An 18,100-nucleotide genomic window follows, 5' to 3' on the forward strand; every position below is an offset into this window, starting at 1 on the left:
TAAAGATACAGGGAGGACGCTGATAGAAAAAACAAACAACTGTAACCCATGATACACCAATGTATGTCACTTTACGACATTTTGGAAAGGAGCCGTCTTCCAGGTGCACTCAGATCTCGTGCAGAATACCTAAATAAGGCAAAGAAATGAAAACTCTGGTCCCTCTTCCATTACCAGAAGCCACTGTGATTGTTGCGTCGACTGTCACAGCTGTGAGGTAGAGCAGTTAAGCTTCTCAGGATGTTCCACCAGGCATTTGCTTTTATTGCTCAAACAGGACTTTGGCACAGTTTATATATCCCTTGTTAATGTGTAATGTGTAATGTGTCACATTTTCACTTCATAACTTAATAATAACGGCAGTAAAATGAACTATAAAGGGACACTTCACCCACTTTACACGTTACATTGAATTTTGATGAGAAGTACTGCTAATCCTGTGAAAACAGTTTGATGATGTCCTCTCTGGCTTGGGACATGATTTCAAAAGTTAAACAACAAACCAGATGATGTCATGAATATTACATTACAAACAGGAGGTGGGGAGTTTGAAAGAAGAGTGCACTTAGCAGGAGTTTTAGATGTCTAATGAAAGAGGCTGTTGAGCTGCGTAATGGATAAACGTCAAGACAAAGTGTATTTAGAGCTTGGCCATACTGGATACTATAAAACAGGACATCTCTGCAGCTTTGATTCTCATTTACAGATAATGAACCTTGTCTCCATCGGACACGTTTGCTCGTCCCTTAAGTCATTCAGTGCAGCTGTCTACACAAGCCACATCATCGCCTAATTGCCATTGGCTATTATGTTGAGATGTCGCTGTGACCCTTGTTCCGCAGACTGATTTACATTAGTTTGTATTGGTGGTGAGCTCGGTCAAAATGCCTTTGAGTGTCTGGCATCACTGTGGTGGAACCGATCTAGTGTGGACATTAACTGCTGCCGTGCTGCTGACATGCTGCTTTCACTGCTGGGCATTTGTTAACAAGGTGTTACAGGTGAAACGTGAGACCTGACAGGAATGATGAATGGATAGCTGTAGAGACAGATACATTTTCAAAGCTGTATAGGAGCTGTAGTTGTGTGAGGCTAACAAAATTAAAAATTAAAAAGGGTAACTGATGTTTTGTTTTTACACAAACTATTCCATTCTGGTGGTCCCTATACCGAGACCGTATCAATCGTTATCCGTTATCAAAACACAACCCATTCAGGAGGGGAGGGAATGCCTGATATTGTTATTCTTCATTCCTATTGATTCAAATTGGGTAAAGCTGTCGCTGAGAATTTTTACAATATGTTTAACAGTATCAGTGTTTATTGACTTGTTTATTCACAGCCCTAATTCATTGAGGTACATTTTTCTTTTTTTCTTTTTTTTTTTTTTTTTTTGCTGTTATTGAGATCTTAATGATGTGGACAGAGATATTTGTTGTATTTAAAAATTATTCCAAGTGTCTTTCATCCATAGAGTCAAGGGTTGTTCATTGTGGCCTCACAGTTGTTGAGCTGTTACTGACTGAATTGGGTTTTGACAAAAACATTTTTTTTACGTCTTAAGGATTTAAATGAAGAGATATTCAGGTGCCTTTCTAGTCAGTACAGATACCTTTAGAATAAAGAATAAAGACTGAAAATCCCACTATTGTGTTTTTAGCTGTTCAAAAGAAGTTAAAAGACACCCTCTACAAGAAAATAAACAGAACGGTAAAAGGTAGTGCACAGAGGCTAACAAGGGAAGTGTCTGGCCACACTTTGGTCCTCTGCAGTACAATCCTTTAATGCAATTCCTCCAGTGTTAAACTACTGAAAAGGTCATATGAGTCCCTTGATCCTTGTTTGTTATGAATTACGATCATCTGTGAAGTGCTTCATATGGAACCCAAGAGATGGCCTCTTTCAGGATGATGCATGTGCTTCTTCAGAGTGGAGGGGTAAACAAATACAAGTGTTTGAGACCGAAGGTAGGTAGGTAGGTAGGTATATACTTTATTAATCCCCGAGGGGAAATTTTTTCGCCACAGCAGCATACATACAGGAGCAATAATAGAAACAATAGAATAAAATAATAATAGAATAGAATAATATAATAGAAAAGCAATAAAATAAAAAATAAAAAATATAAAATGCACAGTACATACAGTATATATACAGTACATTAAATATCTATATATATTATATACAACAAACCAATAAACACAGTCAACATATATATATATATATATATACATACGGTACAGTATATATCTATATATATAATATACATATAATATACAAGCAACCAAGAAACACAGTCAACAGTGTTTTTGTACTGTGATGGATTTTGCCAGAGGTGAGTTATTGTAAAGTCTTATGGCAGTGGGCAGGAATGATCTCCTGTATCTGTCCTTGTGACAGCGGAGCTGGAGGAATCTTTTAGAGAAAGTGCTCCGCTGTCCCTGCAGCAGGTGGTTGAGAGGGTGGACAGGATTATCCAAGATGGACAATAGTTTGATCAGCGTCCTCCTCTCCACCACCTTTTCCAGACTATCTAGTTTGTAGCCGATGATGGAGCCGGCCTTCTTAACCAGCTTGTTGAGTTTGTTGGTGTCACCGGCTCCAATGCTGCTCCCCCAGCAGACCCCAGCGAAGTACAAAGCACTGGCCACAACAGACTGGTAAAACATCTCCAGCATCATGCTGCACACATTGAAGGATCGAAGTTTCCTCAGAAAAAAGAGTCGACTCATCACCTTCTTGTAGACAGCATTGATGTTGGTCTTCCAGTTCAGTCTGTTGTCGATGGACACACCCAGGTACTTGTACTCCTCCACCATGTCCACCTCCTCTCCCAGAACTCTCAGCGGTTGTGGAGCCGTCGTCTTCCTCCTGAAGTTGACCACCATCTCTCTGGTCTTGGCCACGTTCAGGAGCAGGTGATTCCTTCCCGCCCACTCCACAAAGTCCTCCACTACTGCCCTGTACTCATCCTCCCGTCCGTCCCTTATACATCCCACCACTGCAGAGTCATCAGAGAACTTCTGCAGATGGCAGGACTCTGAGTTGTACTGGAAGTCAGTGGTGTATAAGGTGAACAGGAAGGGAGACAGAACAGTTCCCTGAGGAGCTCCAGTACCACTGACCACCGTATCAGACAGCACACTGCCCAGACGGACAAACTGTGGTCTCCCTGTCAGGTAGTCAGTGATCCAGGAGACGGTGGACGTGTCCACCCCCACCACCCGCAGCTTCTCACTCAGCAGCAGTGGTTGGATGGTGTTGAATGCACTGGAGAAATCAAAGAAAGTGATTCTCACAGAGTCACCGGTTCCATCCAGGTGAGACTGAGCTCGTTGCAGCAGGTAGATGATGGCGTCGTCCACTCCCACACGAGGCTGGTACGCAAATTGCAGAGGGTCCAGAGAAGATTTCACCAGCGGCCTGAGGTGGGCCAAGACCAGCCTCTCCAGCACCTTCATCACATGAGATGTGAGGGCAACCGGACGGTAGTCGTTGAGGCCAGATGGAGTCTTCTTCTTGGGGACAGGAACCAGGCAGGACGTCTTCCACAGCACCGGGACCTCCTCCTGCTTCAGGCTCAGGTTGAAGAGGTGTTGTAGGACCTCAGCCAGCTGGGCGGCGCAGGTCTTCAGGACCACGGGGCTGATGCCGTCAGGTCCTGCAGCCTTGCGCTGGTGGATTCTCTCCAGCTGTCTCCTAACCTGGCCAGTCGTCACAGAGAGGGGGTGAGGGGTGAGGGGGATGGATGGAGGAAGAGCCCTGTGAGATTGAGGGCTTTATGCAGTTCACCAGGGGGCGCAGAGGGGGGAGGGGGGAGGCAGCAGAGGTGTTTTGGAGGTGTGAGGTGTGGAGGAGACAGATGAGGGCGGTGAACTAAACCTGTTGAAGAAACAGTTTAGTTCATTTGACCTCTCCAGGGAGCCCCCTGGTTGTCTCTCTCTCCCCTTGAACCCAGTAATCTCCTTCATACCGGACCACACCTCCCTCACGTTGTTCTGCTGGAGTTTGGCCTCCAGCTTCCTCCTGTAGGAGTCCTTGCACTCCCTCATCTTCTCCTTCAGGTGGCGCTGCACTCTCCTGAGCTCCTCCTGAAGAGCCTGTTAATGTCTGAAACTGGAATGTTTTCTTGAAAACTGCAGGGTCCTCTTTCAACTCCTAAAACCGCACAGTTGCTCCAGGCAGCTCCACATCACTGCCTCCTCTCATTTTACCCCTCTGTACCACTCTTGCTCCTTTATTGATCTCATAGCCTGTTTTTTTTTTTTTTTTTTTTATCTCTTTTATCTCTAAGTCTTGTTCTTATGTTTAACTTGAGTGTTTTTCACTCTACAAACTGTAGATGTTGTTAGGGGATAATATTCAATAGCTGCTTTGCACGCTTGATGGATTGGCTGTTTTTTTTTTTTTATTAGTCTGATACAGTAGTTTAGGTTGCATTTAAGATGATTAAAACCATGATATAGTAACCCCAAATGTCCTAGTTTTCGATTTAGCCTCTCACTCAAAGGCCCAGAGGGTTAACTACTGAGCGGAAGTGTTGAATTCCTCTTTGTGCTTGGAATATAAACATCCTGCAAGACAGGAGTGGCCACAGTTCTCCCAACAGGAGCTGAAACACCTCCCACACAGTTACTAACTGCACTCTGTCACTTTGGCTCTGATGGTGAAATCAGGCCAAGGGGCTGCGGGGGGGGGGGGGGTAATATACAGCAGACACCACCGGTGTGCCATTGCATTGTTTTCTGCCACACCGAACTCTCAGAGTGGCCTGCACATACAGTATCTCTGTCAAACCTGGCTGACAGACTGAGGATTTCAGAGGGCTCTCGCTGGACTGGAGGTCTGTGATTCCCAGGATCTCCTGGAGTTGTGTGCAGTAACAGGAGATGTGTGCTGTTCCACACTCTTACTGCACCTGTGTGACAGCTCAGCGAAGGTGATATAAGCTACAAAGTCGATGTAACCTGCTGATAGAAGTCATTATTTGGGGATTTTTACTTTCCCTCCTAATCTGAAGATTTGTATGTTTTATTGAGTTATTGAATTAAAATGTGACAGTCAGATTAAAAACTCTGCAACTCTGTAATCTGGGTCATACTTTTATTAGAAACTTTACTGCACACACACCGCAGTACTATCACAGTTTGCTTCTACTGGCAGGAAACAACTTATTGATGTATGGAGCCATGAAAACCACATTAGTTTCAATCCTCATAATTTTGGGTTTTGTTTCCTACACCTAAACCTGCAGTGCAGATCTTTTGTCTCCCCTTTATGCCAGTGAGAGTAATTATAAAAACACTGTCGACACGTGCTTACGTCTCAGACTCCACAGTTACCTACTGTGTCACTGCAGTGTCTCTGAAAGATGGTGAATAAATTGCTTTGAGCATCAGAACCAGTAGCGTTTGGCAAGGGCTTTTTTAAAGGATAACCATTTTTATGTAAAAGTCTTGCACTAAGGGTTTACACACCAGGGATGTGATGAGTAAATGACGCAAAATGCTAAATACTTGCCTACGAATATTTTGCATCGCAACTATTGACAACGAAAGTGATGCGAATATGCTACAGATGTTACTTTTTATTTTTTTTAATTTTTTTATAGATTTGCGTTGGCTCATTCTTCAGAACAGAAAAATGACGGATTCAACATCATCCAGTGATGATGATCTTGTCACAAACTATCAACATTGTCTTTAGGAGTTGTGACGTCTGGTCCTCTTCCACGTTGTGGGATTAGTTGATGTGTTTACTCATGATGCAAGATCGAAAAGACGCTTTTTTTATACTCCCTCAGTGTGTAAAGACTGAAAAATAAAGTCCAGTGTTCCCACTGTAATTTAATCCCATTTTAATTGACAAATACCTTTTGCTGAGATATATATTTCATGAACAATTTCTGTATATCATGTCTTTTATATACTTAGTGTGGTTTCCTTAGGTTCCTTAATGTTATTTATAGAATACACGACCATATCTAAAAAATAATTTTTTGATACATGTTCCATGGCAAACTGTCAATACTCCCACTCCTAGAACCTATTAAGAGACTTGACTGAAATGCTGCTTTATGAGAGAAATTATGAAAATGTCCCATTTTAGCTGGCACTGAGCTGTTAACAGGGTGAGAATTACTTTGTACACATTTAAGTAAGGGAATTACTGGAAACATACAGCCTGGAAAATACATGTAATCTGCAGACAAAATTAGCTAAATCGATAATGTGCCTGATTATGTGTATTTGGTCATTACTGAAGGTTTTTATTGGGTTGAAAAAAGAGAGAGGAAGAAAGGAGTTTTGTTCGGGAGACAAAGCGTATATGACAGCTTAGATATGTTTTCTGAACTTACTGACCCTCCCTCTCCATCTTGAGTCTCCACTATCTATGATCTTTTGTAGCGGTCTTTAATGTCTTGACAGGTGTTCTAAGAAAGTATGTTCTTCATCACAATTACCCAAGATGGATCCAACAGGCTCTGATGTACTTTGAAGCTATATTTAGTCATCTTTCATTGATGTGTTTTATCTTTGCACATCAAATCTTTGCATTCATCTTTAAAAGAAATGTGAAAAAAGGGTTATATACCTTGAAAGATGATATGACAAATCTTTCTCTATACACTACAATATGACATTTTTATTCATGCCTTGGCCCATAGTAAAAATTAGCTCTATGTGTTAATAAACTCAAAGCCACCATTGATAAGCATATGGGTTATATTTGAATTATTGAATAGGTCACATCTATAGAAATATGGTTCCTCATTTTATTTCCCAAGTACTTGTTCATCAGTCCCATGCTCCTTTCCTTTCACTCTTTAACAAAAGCATTTTCCGAGGTCACAAATAAAATCAGTTTGGTGTGTGAGCTCTGCGTTTTAAATGAAACGTGTCAAGAGTAGATTATCTGTTTCGTTGCCAGCTGATGTTTGTCTAAAGGCTTTTTTCCTCTGTACTCTTCCTAGCACATACACTGATTTCATATGCATTTAAAAAATACAAATAAAAAGTAGTTTTAATTTGAGGTAATATGCCTGTCTTCTCCAGACTTAGATCGGAACAATGATACTATTTTAAAGTGTGAATGTTAGGTTAAAAAATATGCCTGCAAACACCTGTAAAGGTCATTAATTAGCATAGTTTATCTTGTTTTTCAGCACGTGTTAAGCAAAACATTCCTCAAATCAAAATTTTTCAGATATTGAATGCCAAAAAAGTATTTTGACACCCAATAGTGGCTTCACTATATTTACAATGTTTTAGTTTGCATCCTTTACCTTGTTCTTGTCAATGTCCAGCTATTGAGTCACCCAGTTTTTGTGGTAAGTGTTTCCTCTATGTTTCAGCCAGCAAAGCTTTTAGTTTATCCAGAGATAATTTCTTTAAGTTTGCATCCAAAATCCCTCTATACACCTTAGGTTTCACAGTTAATATAACTCCCTCAGTTAATATAATTTCACCTATACCATTGCAATTAAAAATACTGCAGACTTTGACGTTCCCATCTCCACGGTTTACCGTAACCTCAGTGCATTCTGTTTGAAATCATCATTGGCATTTCTTTCTTTGAGCTTGTGAATGGTTTTCTCTGTATCACTCTCCATCCTGCTGATCCAATTCTGAATGGTCTGTGAACTGAGTTGTATCTGGTAATTCTCATCTACTGATTTTTATTTTGCTCACAATGTCCAGTCTGCTGCAAAAATTTTCTGGGTCTTCTGGTGCAACTTCTTTTCTTTGTCACAAATCCTGTATTGGTAACTTTAAGACAAAATACCCTAAGTGTGGTCAATCGACAATATTTGTTTTCCAAAACCTGCTTAATAGAGAGGCGCTCTTTGTGCAATCACACCATGACAAACCTTCTCTCAGAGGTCCTTTTTGTGGTACTTTTTATAGTTGCTTTTAACCAACCACTTCCAGGGTCATATAGTGGATGTATAAAATCAGTTCATCTTAAATTCACACAGTTGCCCCTAGCAGAGTAACCTCAGGCACAGTTTACCCCAAGAATGATGGACATGTTCCATTAATTTTGACTTTTAGAACTTGTTCATATATTTTTTCGTGGCCACTTAGAGGGCTGTGCTCATGATTTCTAAAAGAACAACCTGTTTTTTTTTTTTTAATTTATTCTAGTTGAATGTCTCTTTACAGCTGTGCTGCAATATTTTTCTGCAGATCAAATACCAGTTTCTACTGTAACATAATTTTTTTCCTTTAACTCTAAATAATATAATGATTGTATTACCAAAAGTGTTGAACTATTCCTTAAGGCAGTGAGACACATGCATAGGCAGACCATTGTGAAATATATTAATTATATTATGTATGATATAATTTTGTTCATAAAAGACACAATGTGACTATCTATCTATCTGGCAAATTTTGAAATCAATGACTTATATGAAACCATTAATCCAAAATTATTTCAAAAGTATTACCTTCACACATCGTTGGTTTACCTATTCTCGAGTGAGAGAAGATCTGTCTGCCATATACTGTAATTGCACTCTGTGCCGAGGACATACTTCCACCCTTCTTTTTATAGACAGAACTTTGCCCTTGGTCATAATGTTCTGATTGTCTCTCATTTGACTCTATTGGCATTTGACATTTCAATCTGAATGAGATGGAAAAATATAGATATGTTCACTGAAGTTCATTCCTCTGAAAATCTACAGTGTGCTCAGTTTAGTGTAATTTGAGGTAAATTACATCTCCACTCCTTGTTTTTATTGATTAACAAATATAAATTTACTATGAATAGAAATATCAAAGTGCAGGGAGAGAAGTTTATTTCAAGGCTTTCAGAGACATTTTATTGGAGAGAGAGTTTTTTTTTTTAATGTGATTTCAAAGCAGTGCACTCTAAAAGATCATATTTTTTTGTTTTATTGGATTTATGATTGACTGACTATATAAGGTACACAAGCAATTTACTTCACATTACAGAATTCTTTATTGCATACCTTTATATAATTGCATCTTAAGTGGAATAAATTGCTTTGTTGAAAAGCTTTTTATTTTTCCTAGAATACCTCCTAACAAACATTAGATGACTTTAACTGAATGCTGGGAAACATCCAAATTAATACTTAAAAGCTCTGACAGGCTGGACAGTTAATTACAGTGAATCTTCACTTCTACTTGTCATTCACTGAGTAATTGAGTTAATTAGTGCCCAGACTACTAATATACAATCCATAAAGCATGCAGATTAATATGTCAATATGTTTAGTTCTGTATTACATTTTTCAAACACACTTCCATGCCTAAAAATTCTGTGTAAAGGTGAACATCCCAGTAGTGTAACTTTGGACTGAATCTGACCTCCAACTGTATCAGTTGGATGCAAGCATGTAGCTCCAGGCATACATCAGTAGTATGGAGAGCAGGACTCAGTTATGGTCACACTCGGCTGAGGATAACTATAAACAACATGAGCTCCGGCCGTTTCAGTCATTACCTCGTTCTCAAAACAGGAGCAGGGATTCAGAAACGTAATATTTTGTCGCAGCGCTGTATTCATCAATAAACCATATGTGACGGAGCTACACAAAGAAATGCAAATTGCTTTGTGTTACAGTAACTATCTCTGCTTTATGGGGTGAACAATACATTTCTATTAATCCACACGTGCACATCACAGCTCTTGTCTTTAAATAACTGCTGTATACTGTATATGCAATGTAAAACGCTAAATAGCCATAAATTACAGTAATTACATTCTCATTCTACAGCTACAAAACAGTTGAATGTAAATTATTATCAACCTAATTACTACAACTGCAACCTTTTACTCTCTTTTAACAATTAAAATGCATTATAAAACACACGCACACACACACACACACAAACACACACATACACACACACAAGGTTGTCTGTAACTCTAAGGACATATTCACAGTGCGAAAGAGAAAGAGTTTGACAAAAGTCAGCCCAGAAGTTGGAGATCAGAGTGAACCTTTGCTCGAGGCATAGTGGACATTGTAGTGACATTGTTTTGACCTTCTGTCAAATGTTTTCTGCCTGTTTTGTCAGCAACCCCTCCAGATAAACCTAATTTTGTCCTTTCAGTCAGCTGCACCAGAGTGTCAAGTGTTAGAGGCGAAGAGTGAACCTAGAATGAAAATAGCTGTAAAGGGCATATTAAACATTCAGATGGTGGATTCTTTGAGGAGGAAGTTGTTAATTTTTGCTTTAGTCATATTGATTTTTAGAAAGAAACCAAAAAATAAAACAAACTTTCCTAAACATAAACTCACAATAATCTATCCGTCTGTCCGTCCGTCCGTCCATCCATCCATCCATCTATCTATTGTCTGTCTGTTTTTCTGCCTATCTGATCGATATATTTACACATATAGATTTATGAGCACGTCTGCTTAGCTGTGTCATCAACAATAGGAAAACAAAGAGAGGAAATATGATGTGATGATAAAATTGATAACTTTTTCATTTTGATGAATATACAAAGAGGCAATAAATGTCAGTAATAGGAAGGGCAAGTAGATGTAGAGCTGAATATGTATTTAGACAGGTAAGAGGCATGCAGAATAGAGTCGGCATTGCAACAGGAGACCTATAGGGATGGATTTGGAAAGGCAAAGAGAAGAAATCAGGAGATGAGGCTGACCGAGCCGAGGACGGTGTGGGAGACGAAAAGCAACAGAGGGATACTTTCAGACAGCCAATGCCACAAAGATTGCAGTGTTGGTTTTGTTGGTTGGGTTTTGCTGGGCCCACTTACTCCGAGGCACATACCAGGCATCCAGATCACAGCAGTGACTTACCAGTTTGTAAATGGCCTGACCTAAAACCTGCGCTGAACCTTTTTTAGACAACAGACCGCTGTACTGTGATGTCATGTGGGCTTCTGTGGTTGCTGTACTACAACATTTATGAATGGGGGATAAAATAAAGAATCTTTAAATATTCTATTATGAAATTATATCAGTTAATAACTGCTATTTGTAAGTATCTGGAAGCCTACATTGATATTCAGATTAAAACAACAGTTTTGTTTTAATCATTTGGTGTGTTTCTGATCAGTTTAAGTCTTTTAAGTTGTTTTGCATGCAATGTTGTGTTCAATGTTAGTCATTCTGTGGCCTCTTAAGGTCTCCCAATCAGTTTAGATTTTTTTTGTAGTCAATTTTGGCATCTTTGGTTCTTTGTGTTTTTTGTCATTTCCCATCCTTTCCCCCCGAAGGATCGCGGCAATAAGTTTTGTAAGGACTACTTTTGCATTTCCTCGCAATACATTTCTTCTTCTGTACACTCTGAACCATATGTCTGTCTGCACTCAGCAGCTCTGGTCCACATGAACACTACATTGGTCCATTTCAGCTATAACATGCTTCCAGTTCGAGAAAACACTCTGCAGAGATGATAGGTGATACTGTGTGTTGGATTTAGTGCCCGTTCATTTTAAAAGGCTGATCTCTGAAAGAATTCAGCTTCTTGTTGTGAGGAGATCTGCAGGTGCTCTGTCTGCTGTGATGGGTGAAGCTGTGGCTATATGGTTATTGTTCAGGCTTTGACTGCTGCTGTCTCAGTCAGTAGTGTTATGGATGTGTTTAGGTGGTACTATTTGAATCTGCAATGCTTCTATGACAGGATGTGTTACAACTATTAAAAACCAGCCGTAATTGTAACAAACAATGTATAAAGTCAGCTTCTGCTTTGTAGCTTCCAATTTGGCACTTACTGGTTAAGGGAAATTAATGAGAGCTCTGAGTTACACAGTTTATGATATTCTAGTCCTGGCTTGACATGTCTAAGTATAGTGGTTTTATATCTGGACCAATGTGGTCTAGATGTGAAAAAAGCTGTGTAATGTCCCCTTTTTTAATATTCACAAATAGAGTTAAGGTTTTACAAATCAGAAACTGTGTTTTAAAGTGTCTAAGAGTCGGTCTAAGTGTAGACTAGTGGCTTTACATTCAGGCTAGATGTGTAAAAAGCAGTGTAATTTTTTTGCTGCATTATGACAAATAGACTGAAGGTTTTATAAATCAATAATGTTTTGAATAATCTTTAGCCTCTGTGATAAAGTCCAGGTTTGACTTGTCTAAGCACAGTGGTTATAAATCTGGACCAGGTCTAATGTGGTCTAGATGTATAAAAAGCAGTGCAATGTCCCTCTGCAGCATTTTTTTTTCCAAACAGAATAAAGGTTTCACAAATGTGAAAATGTGTTCTGGACAGACTTAAGGCTTCTTCTGAAATTTAAAAAATGCTTTTACGGCATTAAGAGGTGCTAAAAATGGAGAATGACTCACACAGAGCTGGAAGTCAGGTTTACCTTAACTTTAGGGTCAGGAAAATGCACCGCAAAGTGTCACATCATCTCTCCTTCCCTGAGTATCTGCAAAGTGTTTCCTTTAACTGGCAGCGTGTTATAGATGAAAGTGGACCAACACACTACTGTTAATGAGGACCAGAGCAAATGAGTGTAAACAGACATACAGTGCATCCAGAAAGTATTCACAGCGCTTCACTTTTTCCACATTTTGTTATATTACAGCCTTATTCCAAAATGGATTAAATTCATTTTTTCCCTCAAAATTCTACACACAATACCCCATAATGACAACGTGAAATAAGAAGACTTGAGGCTGTAATTTCTGCCAAAGCTGCTTCAACAAAATATTGAGCAAAGGCTGTGAATACTTATGTATGTGTTATATTTCCGTTCTTTATTTTCAATAGATTTGCAAAAATTTAAAAAAATATATTTTCACTTTGTCATTATGGGATATTGTGTGTAGAATTTTGAGGGAAAAAATGAATTTAATCCATTTTGGAATAAGGCTGTAACATAACAAAATGTGTAAAAAGTGAAGCACTGTTAATACTTTCCGGATGCACTGTATAGCTCAGAGTGAACAGAATAAGAAAAGTATTGAATAGTATGTAGTTGGTTTTTTTTGTCATTGTATGGTGTTTTTGTATTTCCCTATAGTACTTTTTGTTTGTTTGTGTGTGTTTATTTTGGTTGATTGCTTTGTAATGGTTCTAATTGTCTGAGCCTCTGGCATTAATAGTTTGAGTTGGAATCAGGTTGATTTAATGATGTATTGCCTCACAATATGAAGGATAACATTATCTTGGAATTCAGTGCTTAACATTATTATGCTCTGGGGTTGCATGGGAATCCCAGTGTCTCATTTAAAAAAAAAAATTCTGATTGCTCTACTTAAATATTAAACACTTTTAAAGGAGCAGTCATCATTTCAGGTAAACTCATTAAAGGAAATCAAAGTTAAGCAAGACTATCATACTCCCTATATGTGTATACATTTTTTATTCAGTTCAATTCATAATTTATTTTTATTTAAAGTTGAACATTGTTGCAATAGTCAGAAACACAATTTCATTTCAGTAACCTCTTACATTTTTCCCATCACCAAATGTTAACCAACAGCGGTGCAGCTGACCTCACTGTTGTTAAGGCAGATTTTGATACGATACAGTTAATGTAGCGCTGTGCAGAATATCAAGCAGTTTGTTGACACACTATCGGTAACCCTTTGCGGTTTTACACACTGACAGTCGTATATAAAGTTTTGACAAAGGTCTTTTGCCCCTTTCTCTATTATCTTTATCATACTAATTTTCAGTCTCCAGACACAAATACACATTTGGAAAAAATAGACTGGAAATAATGGAAAAACAGGATTGTTCTGCGCATTCTATGAATTGCAATAAAAACACTAACCAAGCAAACGTGGTGCATTTCTTTTCAAAGATTGATCTGCTGCCACAAATCATATGTTATGAAAGAATCTTGCAATTTAACAGAGCTACAAATGTGCCTTAATTAAGTTAAACGGGGCAGCAACAACAAGCTACTGTATTTATGTGTGGCATCTGTTTGAATTGATGACCCATCACACTCAGTCACATGCATTAGTACTAGTTTGTATGCATTTGTGTTCGCCTTGGTAATGAGTTAGGGTTAGAGTTATGATCCATAACTGTGCTGCTAAATGATTATTTGTCTCCCCATTGCCACACTACACCGGTGTAAAGGCATTGATACACTGTGTAGTAATCCATAAAATCACTTAACAGCTCAGTTTGGACATTTGCAGGGGTCATCTGTCTGTCATGGATTGCAGACACTGTCCTTGAGCGTGCACAACACAATCTATAAAAGTCCACACATGCAAATAATCTCCCTTTACCTCAACAGCACACAGCTCACACCCATACCACCAATGATGACTCGCTGTTGCCCCAGAAACCAGTGACCGTGACAGTATATTTCTGAGCATGGACACTCACTGGACCAGGACGTATTTTTTATGTAGTCAGCTGATTTAAGTCCACGGTGAATATTTAAGCATTCTCCTCTCATTTACCCTTAGCCCGTCCTGTTTTGTGCTGTTCTTAGCTCTCCTGTTCCCGAATACCTGAGTCTTCTGTCTCATTCCATCCTATCCTATTCTATAACATCTGGTACTATCCTGTCCCATCTCATCCGATCCCATCTAGGACTGTTCTAGGTTAGGCTATCCTGTCCAACACTGTTCTGTCCTATCATCTCTCTTCTTGTCTTGTACTGTCTCATCCTGTACCGTCCGAGTCTTATCCACTCATCGTGCACCTGTTTTGCCCTAAAATGTCCAACCTTTTCCAATTTGAGTCTGTCCTTCTGTCTCCCCCTTTGTCTTGCAAGACTCTGTACCAGACTGTCTCATCCTGCCCTTTCTTGTTATGTCATGTCCTTTCGTGGCCTTTTCTGTCCCATCCTGTCTCAGAGCGTTCCATTATAGACCGTCCTTTCCTGCTCTATCCTTCCTGTCCTTTTCTGTCTGACTTGTCTTATCCTGTTCTGTGCTGTCCCTTTCTGTCTTATTCTGTTTTTTTTTTCTGCACTGACCTGTCCTAACCTCTCTTGTCCTGCCTTGCTCCTTCCTAGATTGCCCCGTTCTGTGCAGTTCTGTTTTGCGTGATTTTGTCTCTCATCTAAGAACTGTCCTGTTGTGCAATGTTCTACACTATTGTGTCCTGTCCCTTTCTTTCCTGTCCTAGCTATATCTGTTTTGTCCTATCCCATGAAGTTCTGTCCTCTTTTGTTTTTTCTGTCCTGTCCCATCTTGTTCTGTCCTGTCTTGTCGAATCTGTCTTGTTTTACAATGGCCTGTTCTATCCTAACCTGCTGCTTTTTGTCCCATTTCTCCCAGTTCTGTCCTGTCCTGTTCCATCCTAAGTCTATACTTCCCTGTGCTAGACTGTTATGTCCAGTCCACTCAAATCCTGCCTGTCCTGTCTTGCACTGGCCTAGTCTGTCATATCTTGTCTTTCATTATTCTGTCCGAGTTTTTGCTATTCTATTTTCTGCCTGTCACGTCTCCTCCTTTCCCGTTTGATTCTGTCTCATCCCTTACATTCTGTCCACTCCTGTTTTGTCCAATCCCATTCCATCATTCCATTCTGTCCAACTGGTCTCACACTGTTATTTCCTGTCCATTTTCATCTTGTCCCATCTCAACTCATGGTTCCCCATCACTGAAGGTGCCAACTATGGTCTTTATATCATGTCACTTTGGGTATTTACGCATGAAATATCAACATATGATTAATGTGTGTGTCTGCAGCACAGGATGGCTCTTTGTGTGCATGCCTAATTCTTTGTGTGTGCACCAAACTACACTTGACTGATCGACCGCAGCAGATCAAAGGATTATCCAAGAGTCAAAGGCAGGACTGTCTCATTCTCCGCAATCCACAGAGGTAGAAAATATTCGATTAATGACATACAAAGTGGAGGAAAAATGCCTTGTTTGTATCAAAGACTCATCTTCTCTGACAACTGCGTGAGAAAGGCAGTGTTTTCTGAACAACGTGCTAATTTTGCAGATGAGCATTATGTCACAGAGGCGACATGGAAACTGGGTCAGGGCATTTGCATGATGCTCTGTTTGTTTGCCGCTATTATGAAATACACTCAACAGAGAGAGACAGTGTCAGAAACGACCAGCAGCGGTGATATAACTGCTGAAATCAAAACAGTAAGTAGTTCTTCATTGAGGTCATGGTTGTTTGCACACTGCAATTCTAATGCCAGGTAGAAAGCTCTGCATTTGAGGTCCGTCCCGTTATGAGCAAGAGATTAGAGCTTGACACGCTGGTGAGGGTCAGTCAAGTTTCTCTGCCCCACACAAAATCTCTCTCACTCTCTCTCACTAACAAACACACACACACACACACACACACACACACACACACACACACACACACACACACACACACACACACACACACACACACAAACAAGCACATAACCCTCCCTCCATATCTAAATCTCCCTCTGGGTAATCAGTCAGTGTGTATTTTTAAATCTGTCACTAATCTCTATTATTGGCATGGCACACTGGACAAGGTTAGCTTCCACACTTTGCGTACTGCATCACACGTATGCATGCAAACACGTAAATATACTGTTCAAAAAATCTGAGTTGGAAATATGACTTGCACATACGCTCATACAAGAGCCTATCAGACCATTCACAGGCAAAATCTGTGGGATGTTCACCTCAGCATGTCCTCAGCATGACACAGACAGATGACAAAACAGATGCCACAAATGATGTCTCTCTGGAGTTGGCAACAGTTTAGCAAAGCTGAGAAATGGCAGAACGTGGCTCTGTGGAAGAGGGGGAGAAATATTCATCAAATGATTTAAATGATGAGGCTAAAGAATCCAAAAACTAATTTATAAAAAGCTAAGCATCATGTTAGATTTAGGAATAATGCATTGTGGGTACCAGTGATCATGATTTCTGACAAAACTTTCATTTTAGAAGCAATTTTTTTAGAAAATGTTTGCCAAAGAAATTGATTAAATTTGGTCTGTCTAATTTCAAAAACCCCTGTGTATTTTATGTTTGTGTAGGAGAAGCTGCAGTCCTTTGCCTTCCTGGTGTTTGTGGTGGTCTGCATCTTTGGATCTATCTACCTCTACATCATCCTTCCTGAAACCAAAAATAAAACCTTTATGGAAATCAGCCAGAGCTTTGCCAAGATCAACAAAATACCCATTTCCTCCCCTGGCCAGGAAATGGAGCTTGTTCTGTCCATTAAGCCGGACATGAACAGAAAGGACCAAGATGTCACTAAAATGGAGAGTTCCTTCTAAGGAAAACAAAAAACACTAATTATGGGGAAGCAGGGTCAGAGCATGAAATTCAATTATTTCTTGTTTTTACATATTTATTTGATGACTGCAATTAATAAATTTAAAATGAATGCTTTTTGTATGTTTTGTATAACTTCCCAGTATTTCAGTTTACAGCTTTTATTTGTACATTTCTGCTATTAAAATTAAAGAAACCACTAGATTTAATGTTCTCTTTACAAGTCAGCCCTCGTTTGTTGAGGCTGTGGATGTATAGGAAACTTACATAAAATATTGGTTAAAATATTGTTTGATTATTTACAGATCACACAGATATGGGGACACATTAGCATATATCTGCAGTTGTGTTTATGTCCATTTGACAAATAACATTGATTGTTAATATTACATTTTGATCAAATGTTGATAAAATTTTGTAAATAGATTTTCCTTGTTTTAAGAACAGACAACTGAGCAACTGGACGCTGATCATTGTGCATCATCCTGGGCAACTATAGCAGCAAGCAACACCCCCTCATCTCAGTTAGATTTAATTTAGCAGATTTCTTCTTTGTCACCTTCTCTAAGGGCCCTCATAAAGGAGTGTATGTGTGTGTGGGGAGGAGGGGGAGGGAGGGGGATGTGTGTCTGAGTGTCTGAGGAGATGTTTTGCAGGATTAAAGCCGTAATGCTGATGTCTTGGTTAACTTCCTAATATAGACAACAAGAGGGAGAGAACGAGAGGGCAGTAAAGCTGACATTCTTCTGAAGCCTCTCCAAATCTGAAAGGAGCCAAGGCTACTTCCCACCAGATGGCAGGAGCCAACGAAGAAGTGATCTGAACAGAGGTAGACAAGCATCTCTTTCAGTTTGATTCTTGATTTCTTGATCCAGTGTTAGTGCCACAGATTTCCTTTGCCCAACCAGCAAGCTAACAGGGAAGTGAGGAGAATAATAA

At 39.5% G+C, this 18,100-nt stretch overlaps 1 protein-coding gene across 3 annotated transcripts in view; it reads left to right on the forward strand.

Moving 5' to 3' along the window:
• Nucleotides 1-17,727, forward strand: part of slc2a9l2 (solute carrier family 2 member 9, like 2) — a 91,581-nt gene extending 73,854 nt beyond the window's left edge. For all 3 annotated transcript variants that reach the window (XM_069712515.1, XM_069712523.1, XM_069712505.1), the window contains exon 13: nucleotides 16,921-17,727. In XM_069712515.1, coding sequence (XP_069568616.1) covers nucleotides 16,921-17,163 — 243 coding nt within the window. In that variant the 3' untranslated portion in view covers nucleotides 17,164-17,727. The remainder of the gene's footprint in view (nucleotides 1-16,920) is intronic.
• The last annotated feature ends 373 nt before the right edge of the window (nucleotides 17,728-18,100 follow it).

The sequence above is a fragment of the Brachyistius frenatus genome, unplaced genomic scaffold, assembly GCF_029030835.1.
Source record: "Brachyistius frenatus isolate BFR_SWC_R1_liver_20210118 unplaced genomic scaffold, ASM2903083v1 Contig_4, whole genome shotgun sequence".
NCBI lineage: Eukaryota > Metazoa > Chordata > Actinopteri > Embiotocidae > Brachyistius > Brachyistius frenatus.